Source organism: Vicia villosa, linkage group LG1 (assembly GCF_029867415.1).
Source record: "Vicia villosa cultivar HV-30 ecotype Madison, WI linkage group LG1, Vvil1.0, whole genome shotgun sequence".
Lineage (NCBI taxonomy): Eukaryota > Viridiplantae > Streptophyta > Magnoliopsida > Fabales > Fabaceae > Vicia > Vicia villosa.
Window position 1 is genome coordinate 10,525,140 of NC_081180.1, and position 24,074 is coordinate 10,549,213.

Consider the following 24,074-nt stretch of genomic DNA (forward strand, 5'->3'; position numbering starts at 1 on the left):
CTTTACATAGTAACCTTAGATAACGGTAGATCGATTCATAGTCCCTGTGGATTTGATATCTTTTAAAACTACACGACACGACTGTGCACTTGCAGTCATCAGATTTATAGACACGTAAAGTCGCGATCATTTAGAATAAAACATTTGCAATCGAAAATTGCGAAAAATTAAAAATATTTGGTTTTGTATCTTTAAGTAACTCATATGAGATATTCTCTAGGATAAGTCTAATTGATAAGTGCTAAATTTACGTTCAAAATGTCGGCACTTATCAGCTTATTTTGCAAGCAATCATTACGAAAAATCCCCAATTTATCTATGAAAAATAAAGAAACGCCTATTAGGCTTTTCTTGCATGCATTTATTAAAAACATATGAAAAGAATTGTATAACCACAAATCAACATGAAGAAAACACTCAAAAGAATAACCCTGAAGAAACGAGGCTCGCTAAGTCTTATCTACATGAGCGCTAGGTGCAGAGTATGGCTAGGTGGCAGCACCAGGTACAAGTACTTCATAATGAATCAAGGGTTAGCGTGCTAGTCAAATGGGTGGTGCACTAGGCGAGCAAAGGCGGGCAAGCACATGTGAAAGACATGCAAGTGTTGCTTTTATGAAGAAGAAAATAGGATGAACAGAAGTGTTAGAGCAAGCCAGGCACGATGTATGCAAGAACGGTGCGCCCAACAAGAGCTTTAGAATTTTTCCTATAAATAAAAGTTGTAAATTTAGTGCAAAGGGAGTTACAGTGGATCGCATGAGTACATAATTTGAGTAGGTTCACTTTGGTCAACAACGGAAGGATAAGAAAGGAAATATGAAGTCGGAAGGGATCCTCAGGTGACATGGTGGATCCCATTTCTGAAGTCAACGTCTCTGGAAAGACCAACTATTACACAAACCATGTGTAAGTGTAGCTAAAATTTCTATTATTGGAGTTAGATATAGTCATTATATTTGTGTAATAAATATATCATGTGTTATATGTAAATCTACTCATGATGTAATACTTGTGACTCTTTAATATTAATGCTTGTTTTAGATTTGCAACCTAAATGTCATACCCCAAAATTTGCCCTCCAGATTTTTTGTTTTTAGCGTAGGTTTTGCATATCATTTGCATCTTAACGTCAGGAGATCAACTTAATTTTGCATTAATTCAAAAAATTCAAAAAAATATGCATTACATATTCACCTTTCCGCATTTTGTTCGTTTTTACGATTTAACAATATTTTCGATTTACCAATCCTTTGGTGGTTTACAATTTAAATTTTAATTCAATTTAAATTTAAGTTGAATTTTAATTAAAATTAGTAAATTACTTTACTATACTATTATTTGCATTTGTTCTATTTATGTTTGTTTTTTAGAAAAAAAAAATATGAAGTCCATTGGGCTCAAATTGATCTAAACCCATTGTCCTTTTAAAACCTAGTTTTTTTCTCTTATAAATTACTAACAAAAAACCCTTATTTTGGAGGATTCTCACGTAGCCATTCCCATACCACAACAAATCCTATTTCTCTTTTACAGTCACGCTGCTTTTTCACTCATGCATACATACGTTGATCTTTCACCAATCATCATACCCTCTCACGTTTGCCTCAGTAAGATTTCATAAGCCAATGCAAACCATAAACCATTATTCATACAACCAAGACCAAACCCTCTCTCAAATTCATCTCATTGATATAACAATTAACATAAAAACTCACTTGCAGTTGCAGTCTTTTTTGGTTTGTTTGTTTTATTTTCAGGTTCATAATGACAACACTAATCGAAGAAGGCCGGAATAAACAGAAGCATAGAAACGTGGAACAAGTGGAATTTGCAGTCGGAATTTCGGGAAGATACAAGGTTCGCAGCCTCAAGAGCACCAGCCGAGCCTTCACAATTTCAAGAAAAAGTGCCAGTTGCGTTTTCTGGTTTGGAGGACAATTGAAGGCATTTAAAGGATTGCAACATGTTCCTTGGTGTTTCTGGAAGCTAATCACATCCTCACATTTAGCCAACCCGTTCAGAATCAAAGGATATCACTCACGGTTTGCGTGAATTTTTTATATAACGATTTCATTGATTCATGCGTGATAAATATAATTTAGGTACATATTTGCGTTTCTTATAGTGTTGCGAAGCTTTCTGTGTGTTTTAATCGAAGCTTGAGTGCAGGTTTGGCCTTCCACCATTGTTAGGTCACAAGAGCTCCGATTTGGGGCTTGAAGGTGGAGATAAAATTAGCCAAAATCGAGGATACTGTTGAGTTCGAATGATGATTTATGATCGGATTGTGCCTTTGAATTCAATTTATTCATTGTTTTTGGTTAGGATCGATTTTGCAGGGGCTAATGGAATACACAAAAAAACTGTGGCCATACTGTGTATTCTGCAGACATCCGAGGAAGAAGAAGCCTCGAGGCGCGCACGTTTTTTTAAGTTCTGGGCGAATAAATTTCCTGATATTATATTGGTAACTCGTTTTGTTGACAGCATAGTGAACCTGGCCTAGTGGAGAAGCGCAAGTGATACTCTATTGAGTGCAATGTCATGGGATCGATTCCCATAGTCTGCATTATTTTTCACAAAATTTCAACAGCAGGTCCAGTGTGCACCATCAAAGCCGCCTATGGTGTACCCTCAACAATCAAACATCAGATCATTATCCCAACAGATCCAACGCATACTGCAGTGAGGGTGCATCATAGATCCTCATCAGCCTGCCACACAGGATCCTAAACGCTAAGTTTTCTTTTATCATACAACTTGTCTTTATTTATTTATCTTCTTTTGTTTTTTTATATATGTTGTTTATTTCACTTGTTTAATAAAACTTCTTTTTAAATTTCCTTTTTTTATATGAAATCATAATTTTGGTAATATTTGACTAAATATTTAATTTGATTTAATTGTTTTTTTTATGATTAGATTAATTTAATGTTTAATTGTTTAATTAGATTAATACCAATAATTAATTAATTTAACTTTTACTATTTTATTAACCATGGTTAATTTGTGCCCCGAATCAGGCTTTATGAGAACATTCCTACACTAAAAAAATATACTTCTTTTTTTCTGTGCCTTTTCAGGATTGTCTTTTTCAAGCGCCTTCCGACTACGCGCCTCACCCGACAAAAAGCTAAGTTCTCCAATATCTTTATTTTAAATAATGTTTTTATTTTATTGTGCCTTATAAAATATCAACTAGGGTTTACTTTCTAGTGTTAAAGAATTCCACCTACACTCACTTCCTTCTTTATCTTCTGTCAACTCTTAATGGTCAGGGTCAGTGTTTCTTGCTCAAGGCAAACCTCCGCCCATCAACCTTCATTAGTCAAGGCTAAGGTTGGTCAAATTTCCAGAGCTGCGAATGTTGGTAAACCTAAACCCTAACCCTGATATTCTTTGTTCATTATTACTTGTGTCAAACCCTATTAAGGGATCCGCTGGTTTCATTGTCCCCTTCCCCATATTATTATGTAACTGTTTACTGGTTGTATTGATTGGCCTTGAAGGTACTTAAATTGTATCATTATTTTACTGCATGGTTAGTAATATAGGGAGTGACAAGAATAATTAACTGGACGATAGATCACTAACTGCAAGATAAATGTAATCGAAGTTAACCACGTGATTGTTGCACCCACACACCTTTAGGGTAATCCCTCTGGTTGCCTTTGTTGCCCGTTGCCTTGTTGCCTTTAATTGTACTAAATAGTCAACGTCCCTCGATTCCGAGGATACCTAAGCAAAACAAACGTTGCCCTCAGTTCATTATCATCAATTCTGTCCCTCAATGTTGCCTTATAAGATGATTGTCCTATTGCTAAGGTATCCTCGCATGATGCCTAAAAGGATTAATGACTATTATATCCTTCCCTTAGACTACATGCCCTCTTTATGGCAAGGGACAGTCTTGTGGCGAACGATAAACCTCGATGACCCTTAACATCCAATTGAAAGACTTCCTACCCTTTATGGTATGGATAGACCCTTTCACCCGAAAGACTTAAAGAACACGAAAGACAAACGTAGGGTAGGTAGCTTAATTGCTTGCTCGTATTCAAATCAATTCAAAATACTTTTCACACCTCATTTCAAATACTTTCAAGGCTACGCTTATTTATAAGCCAAAGTCCTTAAACGAAATTTTTACTATTCACACACGACACTCTTTCAAAGGATTCAAACAAACAAGTGAGCTAAGCAATTAAGAGCCCATGGATAACCATGGATGCAAAGGGTGCCTAACACCTTCCCTTTGTATAACCTACCCCCGAACTCAAAATCTTTCAAAGGTCTTTCCTGTTCTTTTTGCCTTTCCAATTGGATAAAATAAAAGTCGGTGGCGACTCTTGCTTAACCGCGACATTTTCGATTATAAAAGTCAGTTCACCGTGTTACAGAACTGGCGACTCTGCTGGGGATGCTTTCGAATAAAAGAGGGGTTACCTTAAAGTTTAGGATCACTTTAATTGTTTGATTTGTTTGCTTTATATTTCAAAGGCTGTTTTGGGTATTTACTTGTGTGAAAGATCCTAACCCGGATCTGAGAACCTTAGGTAAATGGCATGAGACCAAGGAGACTGCACAGCGTATACTGATGTGGTTGATATGGTGGCCATCGTTAGTGTGACACATTTGTTTGTCCTGGTGTTCCTTGGGATCCGACTTGAGGAAACACTTGGCTGCTGCGTGGTGTCATTAAGCACTAATTTGCCTTAGAACCCTAGTTGAACTTGACTTTGGCCTATTAGCAAGTAGCGAGATAGCTGGCTTTGGTTCCGATCGGAGTTGGTTGATACTCGAAGCTACACTCATATGGACTGGACTTTCAGGACCTTCTTGGTTGGTGATTCGATTGCCGAACTGAGATAAGCGCCTTCGAGAAAGGTCAATGATATGAGCTCCCTAGAACCCGATCTTTATATAGGACAGGTTGAACCAACTTAACTTCAGTGGGGGGTACTTACCTACCAACTTCATGCAAGCCTTTAAACCTAAGGACTCTTGTGTGACCTGTTTGTTATCTAACTTTCTATTTCCTTGCAGGATTGCTTGTAGGACATTTCGTCCTCATTACCTTATGCTCTAACTTTCTATTTCCTTGCAGGATTGCTTGTAGGACATTTCGTCCTCATTGCCTTACGTTTTAACTTTCTACTTTCTTGCAGGATTTGCCTGTAGGACAATTTGACCTTATGCTTTACTTAATGCATTGCATCTGCATGACATCATGACACCATGAGCATAACATGATTTAACTAACCCTTTTAAGGATCTTAGGAATTTAGGGCGCACAATTTTAAGTGCTCTTATCAAGGACGAATTTCCTAATCAAGGGGCAAGAGGATTTACTTTCCTCCGGCCACATACCTTCCAATAACAGAAGTATCCTGAATCAGAGGCGATGATCCACTCGATATGGTGAGCTTGATTCTCAAAGAAGGATGTTCAAAGACAAGAGTCAGAATTCTTCAAACAAATATGCGACCAAATCACTTTCCAATGTTGCTGACTAAATTCCTTAAAGATCCTTGAAAAACATTTCATTTGCATTCATGACATCGCATATTTCTAACTTTGTTTTCAGGTTCCGCCTCGACAATCATTCCTCTCAGATATAATCGAGCGGGAGATTCATTCTGACAAGCCCTTTTACATTCCAAAACTTCGTCAAATAACTCATCGACTCTAACAAGCAAGCATTCTCTATCAGATATGGTCTAACGTGCGACCCGTTCCGGTATTCCCTATCAGATATGGTCCAATGTGTGACCCGTTCCGGTATCTTCAGTCAGATATGGTCTAATGTATGACTCGTTCTGGCATTATTTCATCAGATATGGTCTAATGTATGACTCGTTCTGACATTCCCCTTCAGATATGGTTTAATGAATAACTCGTTCTGATATCCTTCAACAGATATAGTCCAATGTATGACTCGTTCTGACATTCCAACAGATATGGTCTAACGTATGACTCGTTCTGTTATTCCTCAACAGATATAGTCTAATGTATGGCTCGTTCTGATATTCCTCCTCAGATATGGTCTAATGTATGACTCGTTCTGATACTCCTCTACAGATATGGTCTAAAGCATGACCCGTTCTGGTCTTCTCAATCAGATACACATTCCAGAAGCTCGAACCCCGGATACTCTGAATCTCTACACCAAGTCCCACAACAACGAAGAAAGCCAGACGTACCTAAGCGTCAATTCACCGAGATCAATATGTCATTGGCTCAAGCATTACAACATCCATTGAAGATCGAATTGATTACTCTAAGGGACCCTCCTAAGAATGCTAACACCTCCACTCCTGACTATAAACTCAATACGAGGTGCGCGTACCGTTTCAACAGTCTTGGACATTACACAAACAATTGCTGGACATTAAGGAATAAAGATTCAAGATCTGATCAATGACGGAGGAATCAAATCCAACTCTCCTGAAACTCCTGTGGTAATCACCGCTCCTACGCCTAGTCATGACAAGACTGATTGACGTCTAGACGGACGGACTTTGGATCATTAGATCTACTTGCATTTGCATGTTTCTTTTCTATGTGTTTAAACAGTCGTCTTATGATAGACATTATCTGTTTTAATAATCATCATCAGTGCATTGCATATGTTTGTCTTGAATAAATTACTTCGCTATCACTCATCTAAACTGCATCTTTACTTTGCATATGTTTTATGATACTCAATTCCTGCTAAAGCTGTATGCCTTTTGAGGGAGGATGACGAAAACGATACCATAACCTCATACAGTATGCTTTTGAACGGACTATGCTGACGATGTACAGGCATTATTTCAATTCCTAAACAGTGGAGATATAAGGATGTTAATCCCTCGTCAACCCCTTTGAGCCTAAGAAGTAGAAGTTTCTTTCTTGTACTAAATTAAAACCCTTGATCATATCCTGGGGCAGGGTAGTTCTCAGTTAATTTGGCCGTACGTTCTATTTCAAGAGAATCGTTCAGTAACACCTTTCAATAAAGATTTCAATCACAAGCGTTCATCTGCACACATCAAAGAAGTGTTGGAGATGTCAATCAAAAGCCAATGATGGTTCATCAATCATTAAGTAAGGCAGTCAATATCTTTCAAAAAATAAAAAATAAAAAAAATAAAAAAAAATGATGAAAATATACATACAAAGAAAAGCCTGCTAAGTCAAAAATCAAAATGATGACTTAGGCAAAAATCAAGGCATCCCGCTGACTGTAAGCTCAAAATAGACAGTTTAGGCAAAAGTTAGGGATATAAAACAAAATGAATGAAAAAGAGAAGTCAATAAATTCTTGAACAACTCAAAGTTGTGACTACCAAAAGGAAGAAGTGACTGTCATCTCAAAAATTCTCTTTACTTGTGAACCATCATCATTATCAAAGGTGCAAATCCAAAAGTCTCTTGGAACCTGAAGGCACAAGTTGAATTAATTGAGCTTAGGACTGAAGATCATCACGAAGAGGGGTGGGTACAATCAAATTTTGAGCCATTATCCTTTGTTTCTTAAATCGTGAACCAAGCCACGTTACAACCCTTGAAAGCCCTAACTGAAGCATGGTTAGTTCGAAAGCATACTGTCACAACAAAAGTATCCTGACTCCTTAAGGTTTACCAAAAATGCTGAGTTGATGTTCCGTTTTTACAAACATCACGTTGTTACAAATATCATGTTTTTACATCTCTTGTTTTAATGTTTTTCTCAAAACTCAAGACAAACGTATGCACTGCATCTCATGAATTCATTATTAAACATATTCTGCTACATAATTTCAAATGTTAGCATCAGAAAGAACTTGCACAGGGTATGGCTAATGACTGAAAGTTATCCCGATAGACAAAATTACTTCGAGAAGAAATGTCTCCCACGTATACAATGGGCATGGCATGTTTTGCCCAATCAATCTGGGGCAAACCAGTCAAGGTTCCAAGAATCTCTCAAAAGTCAAACAATCAAAGGCATACACCTCAAGTGGGTTTCAAACTATTTGTCCAAACAATCTGGGGCAATCAAGTCAAGATTCCAAGAATCTCTCAAAAGCCAAACAATCAAAGGCATACACCTCAAGTGGGTTTCAAGCTATGTTCCTGATCAAACTGAGGCAATCAAGTCAAGATTCTGAGAATCTCTCAGGATGCCAAAATAATCAGGGGCATCATCCTGAGTTTACGATTACTGAGGGCATGTCGCCCATAGCGGCACATCTCATAAAGTCCTCGTGAGGCGAATCTTTCCAAAGCTCTTACTAGCGGGGGCAAACCTATGCAAGTCCAGTTTGACATCTTGATCAACATTCAGTGACATGTCTTAAATCCAGGAATGGCAGGTACTATAATGCTAGGGGCAATATTCAAGACACCCACGTCTTCCCACAGAGCCGGGTTCACGAGATCATATCCCCACAGAGTAATCATTAAGAAGATATCTTCAAATGCTCTCGTCCCGACAAAGACATGGCTCCCCAACAGAGTTTACATCTTCAACACTATCGGTTCTCCAACACTTTGGTCTTCTCCAACATGGTTTATTAATATCTCTAATCCCCAATCAGGGAACATCAAGTTACTGATCATCCCCAAAGCAGAAATCATAAATCCCCAGCTGAGCATCTTCAAGATAAGATCAAACATCAAAATTACAATGACATGGAGATCCACCTTCTCAATCAAGATGTGTCAAAAAGCATAAATCATAGTCATACGTCATAAATCATAAACATATTCATACATTGCATACATTTCATACAAAGTTTCTCACTTTGATGAACTCATTTAAACATACTCATACAGTCACATACAGGTTCATACATAATACATAATGCATCGCGACAAATGCATACATAACATGCAAGGTTCTCATTTATTTTGAGAATCCCGTCACATAAACACAATACATGCATCATAACATGGCATAAAAAAGCTAACTTTGCCTTTTTCAGGTTATTGCTGCAATCAAATAAACAACTTCGAAACATTTCAGATCTAAGTCGATACCTTTGACGGTTCCTTAATGATCTACTTTCAGAATTAAGTCGATACCTTTGACGGTTCCTTAATCCACTTCAGAGTTAAGTCGACACCTTTGACGGTTCCTTAACAGCCTACTTCAGTATTAAGTCGACACCTTTGACGGTTCCTTAATATAGCAAGAGTTAAGTCGACACCTTTGACGGTTCCTTAACAACACACTTCAGATATAAGTCGATACCTTTGACGGTTCCTTATACAGTCTATCTACATATCTGAGTCGATACCTTTGACGGTGCCTCAATGATATGCTGCAAAGTTAAGTCGACACCTTTAACGGTTCCTTAACGACACACTTCAGATATAAGTCGACACCTTTGACGGTTCCTTATACAACCTATCCGCATATCTGAGTCGATACCTTTGACGGTGCCTCAACAATATGCTTCAAATTTAAGTCGATACCTTTGACGGTTCCTTAAATAACCCGACACAGACTTGAGTCGACACCTTTGACGGTTCCTCAACATTCAAACAAAAAAGAAGACAGCAAAAAGCAGAAACTTCGCAACAATCCATACTCCAACAAGTACCAGATGGCATCTACAAACCCATCTCCGACAGAAGTCCCTACTTCAAATAGGGCAAATTTCTTGGTATTCTAGTGTTCAATCATCTTCCACCTTCAGATACCGACTGGCATACAAATCACTCTACATCTTCAGGTTTAAGATAATTGAACAGGGGTAGCTGTCATACCCCAAAATTTGCCCTCCAGATTTTTTTGTTTTTAGCGTAGGTTTTGCATATCATTTGCATCTTAACGTCAGGAGATCAACTTAATTTTGCATTAATTCAAAAAATTCAAAAAAATATGCATTACATATTCACCTTTCCGCATTTTGTTCGTTTTTACGATTTAACAATATTTTCGATTTACCAATCCTTTGGTGGTTTACAATTTAAATTTTAATTCAATTTAAATTTAAGTTGAATTTTAATTAAAATTAGTAAATTACTTTACTATACTATTATTTGCATTTGTTCTATTTCTGTTTGTTTTTTAGAAAAAAAAAATATGAAGTCCATTGGGCTCAAATTGATCTAAACCCATTGTCCTTTTAAAACCTAGTTTTTTTCTCTTATAAATTACTAACAAAAAACCCTTATTTTGGAGGATTCTCACGTAGCCATTCCCATACCACAACAAATCCTATTTCTCTTTTACAGTCACGCTGCTTTTTCACTCATGCATACATACGTTGATCTTTCACCAATCATCATACCCTCTCACGTTTGCCTCAGTAAGATTTCATAAGCCAATGCAAACCATAAACCATTATTCATACAACCAAGACCAAACCCTCTCTCAAATTCATCTCATTGATATAACAATTAACATAAAAACTCACTTGCAGTTGCAGTCTTTTTTGGTTTGTTTGTTTTATTTTCAGGTTCATAATGACAACACTAATCGAAGAAGGCCGGAATAAACAGAAGCATAGAAACGTGGAACAAGTGGAATTTGCAGTCGGAATTTCGGGAAGATACAAGGTTCGCAGCCTCAAGAGCACCAGCCGAGCCTTCACAATTTCAAGAAAAAGTGCCAGTTGCGTTTTCTGGTTTGGAGGACAATTGAAGGCATTTAAAGGATTGCAACATGTTCCTTGGTGTTTCTGGAAGCTAATCACATCCTCACATTTAGCCAACCCGTTCAGAATCAAAGGATATCACTCACGGTTTGCGTGAATTTTTTATATAACGATTTCATTGATTCATGCGTGATAAATATAATTTAGGTACATATTTGCGTTTCTTATAGTGTTGCGAAGCTTTCTGTGTGTTTTAATCGAAGCTTGAGTGCAGGTTTGGCCTTCCACCATTGTTAGGTCACAAGAGCTCCGATTTGGGGCTTGAAGGTGGAGATAAAATTAGCCAAAATCGAGGATACTGTTGAGTTCGAATGATGATTTATGATCGGATTGTGCCTTTGAATTCAATTTATTCATTGTTTTCGGTTAGGATCGATTTTGCAGGGGCTAATGGAATACACAAAAAAACTGTGGCCATACTGTGTATTCTGCAGACATCCGAGGAAGAAGAAGCCTCGAGGCGCGCACGTTTTTTTAAGTTCTGGGCGAATAAATTTCCTGATATTATATTGGTAACTCGTTTTGTTGACAGCATAGTGAACCTGGCCTAGTGGAGAAGCGCAAGTGATACTCTATTGAGTGCAATGTCATGGGATCGATTCCCATAGTCTGCATTATTTTTCACAAAATTTCAACAGCAGGTCCAGTGTGCACCATCAAAGCCGCCTATGGTGTACCCTCAACAATCAAACATCAGATCATTATCCCAACAGATCCAACGCATACTGCAGTGAGGGTGCATCATAGATCCTCATCAGCCTGCCACACAGGATCCTAAACGCTAAGTTTTCTTTTATCATACAACTTGTCTTTATTTATTTATCTTCTTTTGTTTTTTTATATATGTTGTTTATTTCACTTGTTTAATAAAACTTCTTTTTAAATTTCCTTTTTTTATATGAAATCATAATTTTGGTAATATTTGACTAAATATTTAATTTGATTTAATTGTTTTTTTTATGATTAGATTAATTTAATGTTTAATTGTTTAATTAGATTAATACCAATAATTAATTAATTTAACTTTTACTATTTTATTAACCATGGTTAATTTGTGCCCCGAATCAGGCTTTATGAGAACATTCCTACACTAAAAAAATATACTTCTTTTTTCTGTGCCTTTTCAGGATTGTCTTTTTCAAGCGCCTTCCGACTACGCGCCTCACCCGACAAAAAGCTAAGTTCTCCAATATCTTTATTTTAAATAATGTTTTTATTTTATTGTGCCTTATAAAATATCAACTAGGGTTTACTTTCTAGTGTTAAAGAATTCCACCTACACTCACTTCCTTCTTTATCTTCTGTCAACTCTTAATGGTCAGGGTCAGTGTTTCTTGCTCAAGGCAAACCTCCGCCCATCAACCTTCATTAGTCAAGGCTAAGGTTGGTCAAATTTCCAGAGCTGCGAATGTTGGTAAACCTAAACCCTAACCCTGATATTCTTTGTTCATTATTACTTGTGTCAAACCCTATTAAGGGATCCGCTGGTTTCATTGTCCCCTTCCCCATATTATTATGTAACTGTTTACTGGTTGTATTGATTGGCCTTGAAGGTACTTAAATTGTATCATTATTTTACTGCATGGTTAGTAATATAGGGAGTGACAAGAATAATTAACTGGACGATAGATCACTAACTGCAAGATAAATGTAATCGAAGTTAACCACGTGATTGTTGCACCCACACACCTTTAGGGTAATCCCTCTGGTTGCCTTTGTTGCCCGTTGCCTTGTTGCCTTTAATTGTACTAAATAGTCAACGTCCCTCGATTCCGAGGATACCTAAGCAAAACAAACGTTGCCCTCAGTTCATTATCATCAATTCTGTCCCTCAATGTTGCCTTATAAGATGATTGTCCTATTGCTAAGGTATCCTCGCATGATGCCTAAAAGGATTAATGACTATTATATCCTTCCCTTAGACTACCTGCCCTCTTTATGGCAAGGGACAGTCTTGTGGCGAACGATAAACCTCGATGACCCTTAACATCCAATTGAAAGACTTCCTACCCTTTATGGTATGGATAGACCCTTTCACCCGAAAGACTTAAAGAACACGAAAGACAAACGTAGGGTAGGTAGCTTAATTGCTTGCTCGTATTCAAATCAATTCAAAATACTTTTCACACCTCATTTCAAATACTTTCAAGGCTACGCTTATTTATAAGCCAAAGTCCTTAAACGAAATTTTTACTATTCACACACGACACTCTTTCAAAGGATTCAAACAAACAAGTGAGCTAAGCAATTAAGAGCCCATGGATAACCATGGATGCAAAGGGTGCCTAACACCTTCCCTTTGTATAACCTACCCCCGAACTCAAAATCTTTCAAAGGTCTTTCCTGTTCTTTTTGCCTTTCCAATTGGATAAAATAAAAGTCGGTGGCGACTCTTGCTTAACCGCGACATTTTCGATTATAAAAGTCAGTTCACCGTGTTACACTAAAACATGTTTTCATGCTGTAATATGACATCGAAAGGTGCTTGTCATTACTGGATCCAAGATAATCATCTATTGAGTACTAAGCCTAGACATAGGTATATACTCAATATCCGCACGTATTATAGCATGGTAGGTGTGGAGTCTCGCTACTTTACCTTTTTTGGAAATTAATGATATGTATTGGTTAATAATAATGTATATCGTTCTTTTGGGTAATACACTTATCTCACGGCGTGGAGACCTAAAGGAGAAACGAATGAGGGTAACAGGTGGTAGTATTATACGTTGAGTAGAAGAGTGTTGACAAGGTGTAAAATACAGCATTTACAACTCTTAACTGGGAGTAAATAATTTTGTCTGTATATAATTAATTTGATTCCTTTCTGTTTAGTCTACTTCAGGTAATTTCTTATTATGATTTATTCTTTCCTTAATTTAGGATTTCCTTCCTAAATTGTAGTCTATCACCTGTTGTAATTCCCTCTATAAAAAGGAGGAATCCTTGTATAGTTAAATATAATATTACCAAATATTTTAACTTGGCATCAGAGAAAAGATCTCTGCGCCTCTGATTTGCAGTCATGGTTGACAGTTCCTCAGCCACCACCGATGATCAGAATAAGGAGGAGATTGTCGACCCCAAAGACTTGTCGCGAGTTATTTCCGGCGAATTTCATTTTGTCCAAATCACCACCTTTCGACTCAATGGGTCGAACTACTTTCGGTGGCATCAATCTGTCCAATTGTATATTCGTGGCAGAGGAAAACTCAGATACCTCAATGGTGAGCGACCCAAGCCAGATACTACTGATCCACATTATGTTGTTTGGGATTCTGAAAACTACATGGTCATGACTTGGCTAGTAAACTCCATGGGGGAAGACATTAGCAGCAATTACATATGCTATTCCACAGCCAAAGAGCTATGGAATAGAGTCACAAAAATGTATTATGACCTTGGAAATAAATCTCAGATTTATGAATTCACCTTGCAAGTCATAGAAATTCGGCATGGAGGTAATAACGTGACAAAATACTTCCACTCTTTGAAGCGGGTTTGACAGGAACTTGATCTCTTTAACACTTACAAGTGGAACTCAGCAAAGGATGCCAAACACCATCAACAAACAGTGAAAGAAGGTAGAATATTTCAATTCCTTACTAGTCTGAATGAGGAGCTAGATGAAGTTCGTGGCAGGATCATTGGGAGAGCAACCTTACCTTCATTGGGTGAGGTCTTTGCTAAAGTCAGAAAAGAGGAAACTAGGAGAAGTGTGATCAAAATTGTTCCACCTCCTCCTGAGACCAATGCTCTTGCTGCAGAAATTACTGCCCTGAAGAGTTCAAGTAACCAGAAGAATTTTTCAAACCTCTGGTGGTGTGACCACTGCAACAAACCACGTCATACCCAGGAAACTTGCTGAAAAATTCATGGGAGACTAGCTCATCTAAAGGGCACCAAATCAGGTCCTAAAGTTCACAGACCCTTCCCTATAGCTCATGAGGCAAAAAAGACTACTTTGAGAAAGGAACAAGTTGAGGAACTCATAAGGTTGTTAAATTCTAATTTTTTATCTGGTACCCCTGAATGTGAAAGTGGTGTTCTTGCTAAAAATAAGATAGCTCCTTGTTACTCTCAACCTTATCATGCATCTAGACCTTTCTATTTAATCCAAAGTGATGTTTAGGATCCTTCAAAAATTACAACTCAATTTGGAAAAAGGTAGTTTGTAACATTTATTGATGATCACAGCCTATTGTGTTGGGTCTGTTGGCTTAATTAATCCAGCGTCAACCTGAGAGATTCGAAGGACTTAACATCCCACCCACGGGCGCCTACACAGGTGTGTTAGGTGCACCAGGTAGGCCCTTTGAAGAGGTTCACTATAAGGGAATATAGTTGCGCCTTGGCTACAAACAATTGCTTTTAGCGCAGTGGTAAGCGCTTGATCCAGTTAAAGTAGTATCAAAGCTAGGTCATGGGTTCGACCCGGTTCTGATAGTAGAATTGAAACATCAATTAAAGCTATCTTCATTATAATTTGTTTCAATTGAACTTTATCATTAACAACCATAACCCTAAGAGCAGAACTTATTATCCATCCATATGGAATATGCTCTCGGCCTCTAACTAACACAAGTGGAAAAAAAAGTAAGAAAAATGTCATTTTTGCACCAAACACATACACTATACCGTATTTCATTGTTCATCAATACAGTTAACAGTAAAATATTATAATAATAAATATATTTTGTTAAAAATAATTTTTTTTAGATAAAAGGATGTCGATATAAAATTGTGTGATTAACCAACTTCGTAATTTTATTAACCAACATTTTACATTTTATTAACCAACTTTGTTTTACTACTAAAAATTACTATTTTTAACATCTGAGAGTTTATTAATCAACTTCATAACTTCATTACCCAACATTTTACTTTTTATTAACCAACTTTATTTTCTTATTGAAAATTATTTTTAATATTTGGACATTTATTAACTAACTTGACCACTTCATTAACCCACTTTTTACTTTTTATTAGTCAATTTTGTTCTACCACTAAATTATTTTTAATATTTGGACGTTTATTAACCAAGTTCATCACTTCATTAACCAATTTTTTAAATTTTACTAATCTACTTTGTTTTACTACTAAAAGTTACTTTTTAAATTTTATTAATCTACTTTATTTTACTACTAAAAGTTAATGTGCATGCATTGTTCACGAGCAATGATCATGTTTGTAACACTGTTCATAAATATATTTTTTATTTAAAAAATATTATTTATCGTATAAATACAGTAAACAGTGCAGTGCATACGGTGTAAGTATTTGGTGTAGAAAATGAATGTAAACATTAAAAAAAAAAAAAAAAAAAGTAAATATTACCTTAAGGTGGTTGCTGCCTCTTATAAGGGGATAGGGTCAATCGTGGCGACAAGGACAGGCACTTATCCTATAACTAAGATATTCATCAATTCATACAACTTTTAACTTTACTTACAATTATATGATGATATGATAGTGACCGCATAGTCATGCAAATCCAATATTAAACCGCTTGCTCCTCCAATTGCAACATACCCTCCTCCACCAGTATTAACTTTACCCGTCCAATCTTAGTTAACTAAATAAGACAAAGTTTGTTAGTTGAAATCTCATCTGAGCTTTTGACAGCTTTCTTTCTTATACCATAACATTCAATTGAATACAATACACCTTTCAGTATCCCAATCTCACCTTCCTATCCTTTTCCTTTCCTAGCCACTTTATTCATATCACACAATCATTTCCCACTTCTCATTCTTGACAACGTATTTTTGGAGTAAGAATATCCCTAGTCATAATTTATAAGTTCTAAACTTACTAACAATAAATTCAGTATTTGCAATAACAGCAAATTAAGTTGAAATTTGTATCTATGTGTAAATATCGGTTTTGATAGAGATCCTATGAGCAGAATTTAGTATCCATCCTGAAGCAGCCTTTGGATATACACTAATGAATCTAACAAATGAAAAAGTAAATATAATTATAATTTACAGCTAGCTAGCTGCCTCTTAACAAGGGAATAGGGTCAATTGTGGCGACGTTGACAGGAACCATATCCACTTAAGTAAAAAGATATTCACTCATACATACAAACATGCAACATTACTTTATTATTTACATGATCATGAAAGTGACTGCATAGTCATGCAATTCTCTCCCAAAATCCAATCTTAAACCGCGTACTCCTCCAATTGCAACATACCCTCTTCACCAGTTTTACCTTTATCCATACTTTCTTAATTAATTAAATACGACAAAGTTTGTTGGTTTAGTTATCATTTGAGCTTTTGACAGCTAAATTTCTTTATACCATTCAATTCAATACAACTACCTACAGCTTGCTACAAGTACTATATCACAAACTCACCTTCTTATCCTTTTCCCCTCTTAGCAACTTGCTTCAAATCTCACATTCTTCATTTACTATATATACACCAAACAACTCTTCAATCTTCACAACATATCCAATATTACCACTTTTACTAATTCACAACATCATGGCTTTTACCACTTGCAACAAATTACTAGTGCTCCTTTTCATTAATGTAGCATGTGTTGCTGCTAACTTCAACCAAGATTTTCAAATTACATGGGGAGACGGTCGTGCCAAAATACTCAACAACGCCAATCTTCTCACTCTTTCCCTTGACAAAGCCTCCGGCTCTGGCTTTCAATCCAAAAATGAATACTTATTTGGCAAAATTGATATGCAGCTTAAACTTGTTCCAGGAAACTCTGCTGGCACTGTCACCGCCTATTATGTAAGTATACATGCATGAAAAAAATTTATAGTATATTTGATTTAATGCAAAGAGATTATACCGATTGGAATTTTTTATGTTAAATTAATTCAGCTATCCTCAAAAGGAGGTGCATGGGATGAGATAGACTTCGAATTCTTGGGAAATTTGAGTGGTGATCCTTACATAGTTCATACCAATGTGTTTAGCCAAGGAAAAGGTAATAGAGAGCAACAATTTCATCTATGGTTTGACCCAACTGCAAATTTTCACACGTACTCAATTCTATGGAATCCACAACGTATTGTGTAAGCATTCATCCAATTCAATGATATATTGTTCTTTTATAAATTGTTATCATAGTGAAGTTATTAAACTTTTGATGAACTAATTTCAGGTTTTCAGTGGACGGGACACCAATAAGGGAGTTCAAGAATTTGGAAAGAATTGGAGTTCCATTTCCTAAGAATCAAGCAATGAGGATATACTCAAGCCTGTGGAATGCTGATGATTGGGCAACAAGAGGTGGACTTATAAAGACAGATTGGTCCAAAGCACCATTCACAGCTTCATACAGAAATTTCAATGCAAATAATGCTTGTATATGGAGCAGTGGAAAATCATCATGCAAATCTTCTCCTACATCGGCATCATGGCTATCACAAGAGCTTGACTCAACTGGTTTGCAGAGGATGAGATGGGTGCAGAAGAACTATATGATTTACAATTACTGCACAGATAAGAAGAGATTTCCACAAGGTCTTCCACTTGAATGCACTCACTCCTAGTAGGGGTGGCAAAACGGGCCGCCCGCCCCGCCCGCCGCCCGCCCCGCCTTATGCCCGCCAAAAAACGAGCGGGGCGGGCATGCCCGCCAAGTAAAATGGGCATAAAAGTCATGCCCGCCCCGCCAAGATGGCGGGTTGGCGGGCGGCGGGCTTACCCGCCTATTTTTATTTATATTTTTTTAATAGATTAATAGGCTTTTTTTACCTTTTAATTAAACTTTTCACTTATTTTTTAAAACAATTTTTTATAAAGCAACTTTTTAACAAATTTACTTAAAAAAATATTACATATATTTATAAATAAATGTATAAAATAAACCATCAAGAATTAAAATTACTAGAATTAACTAAAAAAAGAGTGAGTTTTGGAGGAGAGGCGGATTTTGGCGGGCGGCGGGCTTTGGCGGGGCGGGTATGGCGGGCGACGGGTTTTTGCGGGGCGAGTTTTGGCGAGCGGCGAGCCTAAAATCCCAACCCAACCCGCCATTTTTTGGCGGGTGGCGGGCCGGCCCCGCGGGCCACGGCCCGTTTTGCCACCCCTAACTCCTAGTCCTATACTCTAGGACACTCTCTTTATCATTTTCTTATGTAGTATATCATCATTCTTTTTTTTTATGCCTATATATGTTCCTTCTTTGTTTGTAATTCTATTTATTTATTTACCATGTAAAATATCATATCAAGTCGTAGCTAGATAACCTTTTGTAATATATCCTTTTGTAACTTAGATATATATGATATTACTTATTCCATTATTCTTATGTAAAAATTTCACATCATTCTCCCATTGATATACCTTGATTGATTTTTTTTATACTTCAAATTAAGCGTATTTAGTTTATAATAATATATACTAATTAATATTTAAAAACCATTCACATGTAAGAATAATGTAAATATTTAGCATGCAACAATGCTCATACTCAAAATTTTGTATAAACTACGAAATATCTATTAAACTAAATGTTAAAAGAATATGTGTAAATTGGAAACTGACGAATGAGGATGTGTCTTCACGTACCGCTACAATCATAATCCAATCTTTCTTGAATTGAGTTAATCTCCTTGCAGAGTGACTTTCCAGCAACCAACTTGGAATACAAATACAGAACCCTTCTTTGGAACAACTGCAAGGTAACAATGAAAAGGATACATAATAGAATAAAGAGATACCAGAACAAGTTTGCAAAACTCCTTATAATTCGTAACTAACACATTTGACAACAATCACTAGTAAAATTTAAGATAAGCCATAAGCCTAAACAAACAACTCTAATACCTGAGAATACAGGAAAATTTGCTCTGTTAATGCTTGATAGGATTCAATTTAATATCTAAAAAACAGTAAATAAACAGGGAAAAGATTGTGTAAGAAAGCTCTGATTTTTATTAAGCTACTAGAGTTCAAATGGGATCTAGTAGTACAAGCTAAAAGCAGAAAGCTTAGAAATTGCAGAAAAAAAGATAGAAATGACAGAGGCTCTTAGAGAGGCCTATTACTCTCCCAAGTGGATATTCCACTACTCAATTTCTGCCTATCTGACTCACAATCATTACTGCTATTTATTTGCAAACCTAGTACTATTTGTCCACTCACAGCTGGACACCTGGCTCTGCCATGTGCTGTCCTAACAACCTTTGTCTCATATGCCAGCTGTCTTTTTTTTTTTTCTCTCTCTCTTGCGGGTCCTTTGGTAAACTTTTCCAAATCTACCAATTCTCCCCCCTTCAAAATTCTCCTTGACCTCAAGGAGAAATTCTGGAAATTCAGCCTGCAGTTTGTCCACACTCTCCCATGAATTTTCAAACTCAGGCAAGCCCTTCCATTGAACCAATGCCTCTAGTCCACCCTGCTCATTTTTTCTCTGTTCCAGAATCTTCTCAGGGACTGGTTCCAGATGCCAATCTTCATTGATGCACACAGGTAAAGGCTGTGTTGCCACAGAAGGTGATACAGCTTTCTTGAGCAATGAAGCATGGAACACAGGATGCACCCTAGTGTCCTCTGGCAGCTTTAATTTATAAGCTACTGCACCAATTTTTTGTATTGTTTCATAGGGACCATAATACCTTGGGCTAAGTTTTTTATTCAACCTTTTAGCCAATTTCCTCATTTTATAAGGCTGGATTTTCAGAAAAACACTCTCTCCAACCTCATACCCCACAGCCCTTCTATGTTTGTTTGCTTGACTCCTCATGACATCTTGAGCTCTAAGCAATTGCTCCTGCAGTTCCCTCAAAACCACATTCCTCTCGGCAGTCAATTTATTCACTTCATCTATTGCTGATGAAGGAGTATCCCCTCTTATCAACACAGGAGGCCTTCTCCCATACAATGCCTCAAAAGGCTTCAAAAGTTTCTCCCATTCCTCCTGCCCCCCTGTTTCCTTCAATGCTTCTGGTTCCCTAGAGTGCACATAGAATCCTACACCTTCATCTCTTAAATTTCTGAGCATAGCCTTCCAATTTGATTGCCTAACACATAAGGCAGAATCTCCTTTGATTTCATATGCCAAACCCTCTTTCTCCCATTTTAAACTGAGCTCTCCAAAGTTGGCTTCAATCTTCCCCAAACTCGCTAGCCAATCCATGCCTAACACCAATTCAGTACCACCTAACTCCATCATGAAAAAATGTTGACTGAATTTCACTCCCTGCATATTGAATTCCAGCCCCTCACACACTCCTTGATTTTTCACCTTCTCTCCATTTCCTACTTCAATCACATAAGTAGGAGTTTCCACTATTTTCACAGCTAGCTCTGCTGCCACTTTTGGGTCAATAAAATTGCTGGTAGCCCCTGAATCTATTAAAGTCAGCAGCTTCTTCCCCTTCACTTCCACCCATACCTTGAAAGATTTGTTAGAAGTGAACCCATCCCTACTCTGCATAGATAATTGCAGAGTCTGCAGCTCTTTTACCCTATCTGCTACTGCCATATGGTTTTCTTCTAACCTCTCTACCTCTACCTCTTCCTCACTACTGTCTTCACACAGCTTCAAGCTCATATGTTTAAATTTGCAAACATGTTCCCTATTCCACTTGTCTCCACATTTGAAACAAAGCCCTTTCTTGCTCCTTTCCTCCAGCTCTGCAGGGTCCAGCCTTCGACCCTTTCCTTTGTCCATTCCTCCTCCTTGATTCGTCTCACTTTCCTTCTTAGATCCTCCAGCCTCTGCAGGATCTTTCAATCTGAAAGTGCCTCCCCTATCTTTCCATGAGCTACCCTTCTTTGTGACAACCTCATTTTTTTCCTCAATTAATAGGGCTCTGTCCATCAACTCAGCTAAATCCTGGCTTTCATGGAGCTTCAACTCAGCCTGGATCTCATCCTTGAGTCCATTCAGAAAAATTGAGTCTAGCATGATTCGTTCCTCCCTCCTCAAAGGTGCCACCATCATTTCAAATTTCTCTCTATACTCTCCTACTGAGCCTTTCTGTTTCAGACTCAATAATGGTCCCAAAGGGTTGTGCAGCAACCCTGGTTGAAAACGTCTCATCACGGCTATCTTGAATTCCTCCCACGTTTTCAAAGATGTTTGTTCTTCCCACCATTGGTACCAATTTAGGGCCCTATCCTCCATTGCCATCATTGCTACATCTAGTTTGTCCTTTGTCCTAACTTCGTTCAACAGGAAGTATCGTTCTATCTTCACCAGCCAACCATAAGCATCCTCACCTTTGAACAACGGAATCTCCAGTCTCCTTCGACTTCCAAAGAATCGTGAACGACCCTCACCTCTATTTCGCCGGTAACGGTGTTGCGATTCGCGTGAGAGGGAGCTTCTGTCGCTCTCTTCTTCCTCTTCTTCGTCGTACCCACCCCTTGGTGGGCGTCCGTTTCTTCCATGGTTTCGCCGTGGTTGTTCTAAGATTATCTGACGGATTTGCTCAGCTGTAACGTGCGGCCTCGCCTGCTGCTCCAACACCATCAGGCGAATCTGTTCCAACGTTCCTTCGAAAGTGTTCATCCTTTGCTCTACTGAGTCGACTCTGTTTTCCATCTCACTACGAGTAACAACCATCCACTGTGTTCTTCGAACCAAGGCTCTAGATACCAAATTGATAGGATTCAATTTAATATCTAAAAAACAGTAAATAAACAGGGAAAAGATTGTGTAAGAAAGCTCTGATTTTTATTAAGCTACTAGAGTTCAAATGGGATCTAGTAGTACAAGCTAAAAGCAGAAAGCTTAGAAATTGCAGAAAAAAAAGATAGAAATGACAGAGGCTCTTAGAGAGGCCTATTACTCTCCCAAGTGGATATTCCACTACTCAATTTCTGCCTATCTGACTCACAATCATTACTGCTATTTATTTGCAAACCTAGTACTATTTGTCCACTCACAGCTGGACACCTGGCTCTGCCATGTGCTGTCCTAACAACCTTTGTCTCATATGCCAGCTGTCTTTTTTTTTTTTCTCTCTCTCTTGCGGGTCCTTTGGTAAACTTTTCCAAATCTACCAATGCTACAGCAATTAATATTTTTATATAGTGAACGGATTACCTCGAAATTTGTTCTCTTCTGTAACTATACCAAAAGCTTCAGAAGTTTCATGAACGATGATGCCACCAATTCCAGTAAAACGGGTTTGCTTACTGTCCACGACTGGAAAAACATCGATATGGACACAGTGCAGTCAGTGATAACAACCATACCATTATTTCGAAGGCAGAGGATTAAAAAATTTAATATTTGTTATTCAAGAATCTCAAAATCCCGACTCTTTTTCTAAATTGAAAAGCCAATGCATGTGGAGCCTTCTATAAGGAGTTCAGATGTAAAAAAAAAAAAAAAATCAACAAGATAACATTAAACTAAAACCACAATCATCATAGAAATGCATTTTGAAAAACTTGATTCACTTAAATAGAAATAGAGTGCACTCAAACCTAAAATAATAGCACCATGTAGATCTGCACCAAGAAGACATTGAGCTAATTGATTTCTCCTATAATATTAAATAGGTTTTTTGTCATAAAAACCATCAGAAAGTAAAAGTGCAGGAAAACCTGAAGTTAAGAAACTGGGAAATTCATCAATAGCAAATTTAGAATAGTACCCGGAGGATTTAAGCAGTAGTGCTATATAATCTTTCCACATAACATGCATTGGCTTGAAAATATCAAATCTGAAATTAAAATGAACAGGGATAAGAGAATTAAAAGAATACCATAGTAGAAAAAATTATGCAACTAGAATAAAGCAAGGTGCATAATACTTTACTTGTTCCTAGCATGAATCTAAGGATTCCACCATAAAAAACGAAATGAAAAATTCCTTACAATATACACTACCAAAATTGAGGGGCTATAGCAGTAATGGTAAGGATCAACAGATTGCGATGAAGTGAAGTTTAGAGACCTTAAACTTACTTACAGAAGTCTCGAGAAAGATCCAATGATCCATGCTTTTTATGTTGTTTCATTGACATGTGCTTTTTAGAATGTTTTGAATGCCTTCGCAAAGGCCGAGACTGAGAAGATAAAGAAAGTGGGCATATTTGTACATAATTATCAAGAAGGATCCAGTTGTCGATTTTCATGTCTCTAGATCCCTGCATGTACTTTACGGCTGCATCTCCTTTCTGAAGAAGTTCATGCAATATTCCATGAAATGGACTTCCTCTTTCGGCAGAAAACTGAAGAATATAAGTCATACATCAATTCAAAGCAAACAGGGAAGACAAAGAATGGGAGCTAAAACCTTTGTATTGCATTTTTCCATGGTCATAAATAGGTTAAAAGATTGAGATCAAAAAATTACTCTTTCTATTAATCATTTTTGAGTTCAAAGTTCAAACTTTAGAGAAGATTAACTATTGACTCCATCAAATTACATTATTAAAGATAAGTTGATCATAAAACGCTTGAAATAAAATACCTCTCCATTAGTTGTGAACTTGTGATC

General features: G+C 37.2%; 2 protein-coding genes across 7 annotated transcripts; one reads left to right on the top strand and one right to left on the bottom strand.

The window, feature by feature from the left end:
- The first annotated feature begins 16,743 nt into the window (after positions 1-16,743).
- LOC131628274 (xyloglucan endotransglucosylase/hydrolase protein 22-like) lies at positions 16,744-18,917 on the top strand. Its single transcript, XM_058899133.1, has 3 exons — positions 16,744-17,395; positions 17,489-17,682; positions 17,772-18,917. Exons 1-3 carry the CDS (start codon positions 17,132-17,134, stop codon positions 18,160-18,162), a joined length of 849 nt encoding a protein of 282 aa, XP_058755116.1. The 5' UTR covers positions 16,744-17,131; the 3' UTR covers positions 18,163-18,917.
- A 113-nt stretch (positions 18,918-19,030) lies between these two features.
- LOC131628242 (uncharacterized) lies at positions 19,031-23,681 on the bottom strand. Of its 6 annotated transcripts, none has more exons than XR_009291713.1 (4): positions 23,544-23,681; positions 23,227-23,295; positions 22,671-22,772; positions 19,031-19,289 (listed from the first exon to the last, which is right to left on the bottom strand). XR_009291713.1 is itself a non-coding variant. In XM_058899117.1 (4 exons), the coding sequence occupies exon 4, from the start codon at positions 22,185-22,187 to the stop codon at positions 19,806-19,808; it is 2,382 nt and encodes a 793-aa protein (XP_058755100.1). In that variant the 5' UTR covers positions 22,188-22,772; positions 23,057-23,115; positions 23,227-23,295; positions 23,544-23,681; the 3' UTR covers positions 19,031-19,805. The 6 variants fall into 6 exon arrangements, 5 of the variants coding, with proteins under 5 accessions (XP_058755100.1, XP_058755088.1, XP_058755106.1 ...); XM_058899117.1 differs by adding an exon at positions 23,057-23,115 and having other exon boundaries at positions 19,031-22,772; XM_058899105.1 differs by having other exon boundaries at positions 19,031-22,772.
- Between the last annotated feature and the right edge of the window lie 393 nt (positions 23,682-24,074).